The sequence below is a fragment of the Triticum aestivum genome, chromosome 4D (assembly GCF_018294505.1).
Source record: "Triticum aestivum cultivar Chinese Spring chromosome 4D, IWGSC CS RefSeq v2.1, whole genome shotgun sequence".
Lineage (NCBI taxonomy): Eukaryota > Viridiplantae > Streptophyta > Magnoliopsida > Poales > Poaceae > Triticum > Triticum aestivum.
In genome coordinates this window covers 399,462,381-399,469,812 of record NC_057805.1, presented here as the reverse complement: position 1 = coordinate 399,469,812, position 7,432 = coordinate 399,462,381, and the positions used below count along the sequence as shown (strand labels likewise).

General features: G+C 50.3%; 1 protein-coding gene across 2 annotated transcripts; it reads right to left on the bottom strand.

Annotated features, from left to right (window-relative positions):
- Nucleotides 1-281: 281 nt before the first annotated feature.
- On the bottom strand, nucleotides 282-4,640 carry LOC123098175 (AP2-like ethylene-responsive transcription factor CRL5). Of its 2 annotated transcripts, none has more exons than XM_044520085.1 (9): nucleotides 3,953-4,640; nucleotides 3,306-3,864; nucleotides 2,627-2,712; nucleotides 2,470-2,478; nucleotides 2,301-2,389; nucleotides 2,139-2,212; nucleotides 2,005-2,055; nucleotides 1,817-1,893; nucleotides 282-1,221 (listed from the first exon to the last, which is right to left on the bottom strand). In XM_044520085.1, the coding sequence occupies exons 1-9, from the start codon at nucleotides 4,260-4,262 to the stop codon at nucleotides 581-583; spliced, it is 1,896 nt and encodes a 631-aa protein (XP_044376020.1). In that variant the 5' UTR covers nucleotides 4,263-4,640; the 3' UTR covers nucleotides 282-580. The 2 variants fall into 2 exon arrangements, with proteins under 2 accessions (XP_044376020.1, XP_044376021.1); XM_044520086.1 differs by having other exon boundaries at nucleotides 2,627-2,709; nucleotides 3,953-4,639.
- Between the last annotated feature and the right edge of the window lie 2,792 nt (nucleotides 4,641-7,432).

Sequence of the window (7,432 nt, the reverse complement as noted above, 5' to 3'; positions counted from 1 at the left end):
CTTGACCTGCTAACAAGGGTACGGATAAACGAGCGTACCATTTGATTGCAGAGATAAAAACCTGTCCACTCCTGTAAAAATGTTGTGAACTAGTCGTAGAAGGGTTGCAGATTCTTTAGCGAATTCTAGACGTAGCGGGGATAGCTGCATGCTGGCTTACCCAACCTCCCCCTTGTATCGCCGAACTAGTCGTTGCCGATTGTAATCCTGTGAATCTGGAATAAATACCCCCCCTTTTCGTCGGCAAAAAAACACAATCGTACGGATGAAGACACATCAGCTCAGTCACGATCCCACAAACCCTTTCACTTTTCTTGGGACAGCCTCCTTCCATGCATTGTTATAGGCTCAAAAGAAAGTAAGTAAGAACACTACGTACTGCTACAAGTTCGGTGAGCTAGAGACTAATGCATGCTTCTCCTACGTACCACTACCACTACCACTACACCGCCTTCGTGATAACCAATTAACCAGCCTTCCCAGATTAAACTTAAGCGACATGAGCAACGACGCTACTAATCCAGCTCCAGTTTACTACAACATGGCCAGTGACAGCAAGATTTGAGCAGCTGCAACACGGCTATGCGTCCGTCCAGGCAGCAAACACAGGCATAGAAGGGATGGAGGAATTCGGTCCCCTCAACGTGTGGGCGGCGGTCGGCGCCGGCATCGCCATCCACGGGCTCATGCTGGCGAGGCTGACGGCGTTGGGATGCTTGGCGTACAGCGAGGGTAGGCTGAACCTCTCGGGGCTCCCCTCTCTCGAGTTGCTGAGGCTGGTCACCAGGGAAGACGAGTTGGAGTAGTTGATCTTGCCTGAGACGTCGATGTCATGCGCCGCAGACTCCACGTCGAACCCGGCAATGCCATTGCCATGCAGGGACGAGCGAGGGTCGCCGTCCATGAAGCCCTTCTGAAGGTCGGCCACCTCGGGGGTGCACGGCGCAGCTTGCTGCGGTGTTCCATGGAGCACCATCCTCCAGACGCCGGAGCTTCCTTCTTCGGCATGGCTGAGCTCCCCGCCGCCGTTGTGCATGGGAGACACGTGGCTGGCTGCCTCGATCGGCCTGACCTTGCGCGCTTCGTCCCCGGGCAGCAGAGAGCTGCTCTCCATGATCTTGTCCACGTCGTATCTGGTTATGTCGAAGTTGGTCACGGCGTTCAGGCCACGGAACTTGATCGCCGCTACGTCGTAGGCCTCAGCTGCTTCTTCCTGAGTGGCTGTACAACAAAGATTCGGCAGATTTTGTTAAGATCTTCATACATGTGTAACGGTGAGGTATGTTACTTTAGAAGACGTCATCGATGATTAATATCCTCCTTGTTCACTCATTAGGAAACCAAGGTAGATTCCTGTTGTAAAGTACGATTTCCGATCTGATTGCTTTTTGCGTCGTGCTAGTGTGATTGAATTTTCAGTCCAAGGGGGTATTCAAGACGGTCAACCGATAGCTTTGTACAGAGGTCACAGCCTTATGAAAAGCATAAAACATCTGGAAAAGCAAAGAATGATCAGGGAAGGATGATGGATTGCAGTTGCAGATGTACTCCACGAGCTAAAGTTGGTTACTAGATCCCAAAAGCAACGCACAAAACTAGAGGTTTAACAGTAAAAGCTTCTGTTCGGTGTCTACTACATTCTCTAGCAAATCCACTTTGACACGACAATTAGCATACTAGCATCGATAATAGTACCCCCCCTGCTACTTGAGATTAGCACTGAAAGCTTCTTTCACTTATGGCACATAACTTTGTGAAAATTCTTTTGGTTAGTAATAAGTATATAAAACCAAGCGGATATGTCGATCGTTCTTACTGAAAGTGCCGAGATACAAGTCTTTGTTGCCAGCAACCCTGCCAATCCTAGCTTGCCATCTTCCATGCTGATGATGCCTGAAATGCAACATCGGCGCGTTGAGATTGTTTTCCGCTCAAATTATTCAGACTTTTCTCTCATGCAATATTTTTCTTTTCTTAGTTGAGGGAAATGTGTAGGCATCTTACCTCGTTACTCCTCGATATATCGAAGCACCACGAGAAAACCCGCTGCTTCTCCTGTAGGCATCACAAACTTATTACTGAATCTATCAATCAAAAAATGATCTAGAGTGGGAGAAAAATGACTCCTGCTATTTTACCTTCTCAAGTGTGCAACGAATTCCTGTCTTGTCATGCTTTTCATCTCCTCGACCTCCTCTCGATAATTTTCTAGCTGTGAAACTCAACACATCAGTTCACACTATAGAAACCGATATCGACGGCTTTAGTTTCCATGAACCAATCCATCTTGTCATCCATACCGGGAAATTGGTGTTCGTCGATGGCCCCCAATATTTCAGAGCAGCCAGATCATAAGCCCTGGCAGCCTTGTCTTCATTGTCATAACCACCTAGCCCACATTAAGAAAATGTCAGGAACTAGGACACAGCTTGATACAAGTGCTGCAGCAAAGTATGAAGTCAACTTTACCTAGATAAACTGCAAGAAGGCACCATTCGAGCCAGAGATGTTGACATACACAAGAAGAAGAACATGTATCAGAATGTCAGCTGAAGTCACAAGGTGACTGGTGCCTACTAGTATGGTTTTGATACAATTTGTGCTAGAAGTTGAGCTAGTGATCAACCTTGCCTCCCTTTCCTTGTCTGCCCATCCTTCTTGCAACTGTTGTCCCACAGGTGGGCTTCATATCTCCCAGTCCACCTGTGCCTGCTCCAGTGGATCAAACACACACAAACCTTGGTCATGTGATATAAACAATATAAAAAGGAGGCAGGTTGAATCAGGTGATTTGGTCAAAAACAAAAGAGCAGGTAGGTGGTGTCTCATCAATGCAAAGAACTGAAGAGGCATCAGAAGCAACAGGTGCATTGCGCTCAGTCTTTAATCTCGAGGGATGAAACAAACTAAGCATGTTGTGGTGGGTGAATAAATCTAACTGTTCCGTGGCATATTTTGTTTGGAACGAAATATGGGTCCTAGGTGCCCTACTAAATAACAAGAACTGCAGATGCATCAGAGCAAGACTGCAGACATCAATACTGCTAACTAGGACAAAATTACAGGGCAAAACATTCAAACAGACTAGTACTAGTGTACTACCACTACATATTCCAAATGAACCAGGAACTTATTTATTTTAGAAAAATATAATTGAACCAGGAATTAGTGGACATTAGTTTATTTGCAGCACAAGATGACTAATGCTAAATGATCAAATAGAACTTTCAAAAAATGGTACTATTGAGCAAGTTGAGATCATAGGTGAATCGAAAAGCTAAATATCTGTAGTATAAGCAACTTACCTGGTGACGCCCCTATACTGGGAGGTCCTCTGCCCAAACGTGTCGATGGACTTGCGATGAACGGGCTGCTTCTGGCCTCCCTTCCCAGTGCCCCTCTTCTTCCCCACGCACTGCTCCCCACCACCATTACTGCCTCCCTGGGAAGCAACCATAGAGGCAGCAGCCGCAGCAGCAACCGCAGCCATCTGATGCTGCTGAGGAGCTGCGCTGACGCAGCTGCTGGACTGGGACCTGGGGCTCATGGACAGGCTCAGCGGCTGCATCCCCGCGTTGCTGTAGCATGAGCCATAGCTCGTCACGAGCAGGTTCTTGGCAGCGGCCATTGCCTCATCCGTCGGCGCCGTGGCCTCTTGGTAGATCGCCTCTGCCTCCGTCAAGTGCTGGAAGTTGTAGGGCGCTAGCTGCTGCTGATGGTGCTGGTAGATTCTGCTTACCTCCTGGTCCTGTTGGTCCTGCTGCTGCTGCTGGTGGTGGCTGTAGTAGGTGACCGCGTCGTGCGCACTGCCATTGCCGCCACCCAAGAAGTCCTCGAGCTTCGGCGAGGACGACGGCATCATCCCTACGTGATGGCAGCACGAAAGATTAATATCGGCGTTTGCAACAACGGGAACCAAGAGATAGAGAGAGAAGTGCAACAGTGCGCGCACCTTCCATGATGCACAGGGATCCATCGGACGTGATGGGCATGACGGGGTGGTGGGAGTAGTAAACGCCGGCGGTGCTGGTGCCATCCCCGTAGGCCCCGCCGACGTAGTAGTAGCCAGGAGGTGGAGCGGCCATTTGCGAGGGAGGGGAGAAGAGGAGGTTGCAGGTGGCGGCGTTGGTGGGAGAAGCGGACATAGCGCTAGCGCTAGCAGGCTGAGCGTGGTCGGGCTCAGAGGAGGAGGGCACCTCCATGGCCATGTGCGGGGAGAGGGAGAAGCCTAACCAGTTGCCGCCGCTGGCCATCGCTCTCATCAACAAACAAACACAGACGAAAACGCTTCTTGCTTCGCTTTCACTCTGAGCTGAGCTCTACTGCTACTGCGGCACCACTACCCTTGTCCGAGCGACGACATGGAGATGGAGGCAGTGGTGGTAAAAGAGAAGTGAACTACGAGGAAGACGGGCGAGAGGGACCCGTGAGCTGAGCAAAAGGAATGAGAGGGAGGGGCCAAGCAAGCCAAAGGCCAAAGCAAAGCGGTGGATAAGTACCACCCTCTCCTGAGCCCTAATGCAATTTCATTAGGGCGGGCATATAAAATCTAGGGGCCTGTTTGTTCTTGGCCTCCCATACCTCTCGTTCCATGGGGATCTGTGATTGGATTGGATAAAAGATGTCGTGTGTGTGTGTGTCTTCAAGTCCCTTGGGTTCCCACTCCACCCTCTTTTTACTGGGGCGAGGCCACGCCCGGTGCTGTTGAAAACTCACGCGGCGGCACATACCCACAGACTAACCCCTATAAAGATGCAAGAATTTAATCGTGGAGTTGCCATTGGACAAGATGGCCAGCCTCCTCCTACCGTCTAGTGCCTCTCCATCTCACTCTCTTTCAACCTGTCATGCACTAGTAACACTGCTGCCTAGACGTAGTAGCTGGATGCTGCCCAGAGTGGCTGAAAGAAGGCTGCTTTCGGCACAGGCTTCATGGAGTTACGTGAGAGGAGAGAGAGAAGGAGAGTGTATCCGCCTACCTATAAGTCCGCGGACGGCGTCCACCGGCCCTATATATATTCTGCCCTGCATCCATATATCTTAAATTCGGATTCTCAAATTCATGCAAATTCATGTATGTCGATCATACACGTCAATGTCGCACGTAAGTAGCAAAAATGTTGTTACTGAAAATACATAAGTCTTGTTACATTAAATTTATTTGAAGTGCACAACTCAAATATTAGCTCTTTGGTTTCTATTGTGGGTCCACATATGCTCCACAAGATCGTTGAGCAGTTGCGCGTGCACGTGATGATCTCGAAGATTTTGATGCATCTACAAAAATTTCATAAGGTGAGCTGCATCTTGATCTTTCGGGATTTGAACTTGTTCTGCCGGTGCTCCAAAATCATTGGTTTGGTCTACACCATCACCCTCATTCTCAACAATCATATTATGCAAAATAACACGACATGTCATGAGCTGCCACAAAGTTTCTGATTCCCACATCATTGCAGCTTCACAAAAAAAATCCCCAACAAGCTTGCGGGCTAGGAACGGCTGCGGGGCGCCCGCGGCGGCTGAGCGGCGAGACGAACATCGAGGAGGAGGAAGAAGAGACGAGAGAGCAAATGGATCCGGTAGGTCGACTTGGTGGATTTGCTGCAATTTGCGGTGGGGTCGGGCTGTCGGGTCTGACGTGGCGGGCGCGCTCATATCCGCCCCATATTTGAGCTAGATTTGAGGGGTGCCGGTCAACCCGGACGTTTGAGGCCTGTTTGAGGCGCCCGTCTGGGTCGAACTTTCATGACCTATCAGTGACCGGGCGGCCCGCCTGGGCGTATGAGGCGGGTTTGGGGCACCCGGCTGTAGATGCTCTAAGGGCATCTTCAACCCTTTGCATCAAACCATCCAAAACATCTGAACCATATTGTCCGAACCGGCCCCAAGCTGTGGATCTGGTATGGACGGTGAACAGGAGACAAAGGGGGCGATGTTTTACCTAGGTTCGTGCCCTCTCAAAGAGGTGAAACCCTACGTCCTGCATGATTATATTGATGATGAAGTATCGAATACAGGTTGATCTAACTTGAGATCATATGTTGTGTACTAAATCCTAATGAAGGTGATTGTACTTGTCCCTCTACGGACTAACCCCACGGTTTATATAGGTATCGGGGGGATATAGGGCCACACATGGTCGCTTACCATCTAAGAAGATACACGCCAACGGCCGGAGTAATCCTTGAAGTGCACGCCAAGTCTTCGGCGATGTCCGTCTTGATCACGTCTGAGCACAAGGCTTCTGGAGTCCCTCTTGGTAAGATTTGTGGTCCATAAGCTCAGCCCATGGACTGTGGGACAACTAGATTGGTACCCCTTAGTCCAGGACACCGTTAGTAGCCCCTAAACTTGTCTTCGAAGCTGAAGTTAGCAATTCTTCCTCAGACTAGTGTCTTCAGCTTGACAGGCAAATTCTCTTTGAGATAGCCTTCATATAAGTCTGTTGTCTACATCACCCAAAGAATTGTCGAGCTTCCCCTTAACGAGGTTGTCCGCCGACCACACGCTTGAAGAGTTACACATTGGCATCCGAAGCCTTTGGATAGCTTAGCCTCGAAGGCCCGCCGCATGGGTGTGAACAGTGCCCTAGCCTGACAGCTTTTTCCAAACGTTCACCACCCATGATGCCTAAGCAAGCCAGTTATTGCAGCTCGAATCACGGCCCAAGGCAGCTCTCATTGGCACGTTCCATCGAGGCAGAGATCGTGCTCTGCATTTTGAGGGATATCATCAAGAATTTTTTCACCCCATGCGCGTATAACAACACCGAGGATTGAGACGTGGCGATTAATCCAACGCAGTAAAGGGGCCTTTGGTCTTTTACTGACCTATAAAAGTAAGGGGCAGTAACCCCGCGCTTCCATCTTCTCGCCCTCGCACACAACCTCCAGAGCTCCAGTGCCCCAGATCCATTCCCAAAGCTCTCGCACGCCTCCTCCAGTGCTCGCAGTTCTCCTTCCGCGATGGTTGAAACCAACCTGAAGGGCTGGTGGGCGGTCTCCAACGTCACGGAGGGCACCATCCAGGAGCACTGGACCACGGGGTACATCCCCGCCGATGCCGCATGTCGGGCCCCATAGCCCAATCAGGGAATTCCTACTCCCAAGCCAGGGGAGAGAGTAATCTTCCTCGCCCACCTTGTCCGAGGTCTTGGGTTCCCCATGCACTCCTTTGTGCGTGTGGTGCTTTTCTACTATGGGGCTAGATTTCCACCATCTAGCCCCAAACTCCATCCTTCATCTCGCGGTGTTCATCACCGTCTGTGAGGCTTTTCTCCACGTCAAGCCGCACTTTGGCCTATGGCTGAAGACGTTCGACATAAAGCCGAAGAGCAGTGGCGCCCAACTGGCTGAATGTGGTGGGGCCATGATCAGCAAGCTCTAGAAGGTGACCTGGCTGGAAGGCACCTTCGTGGAGACGATCAAAG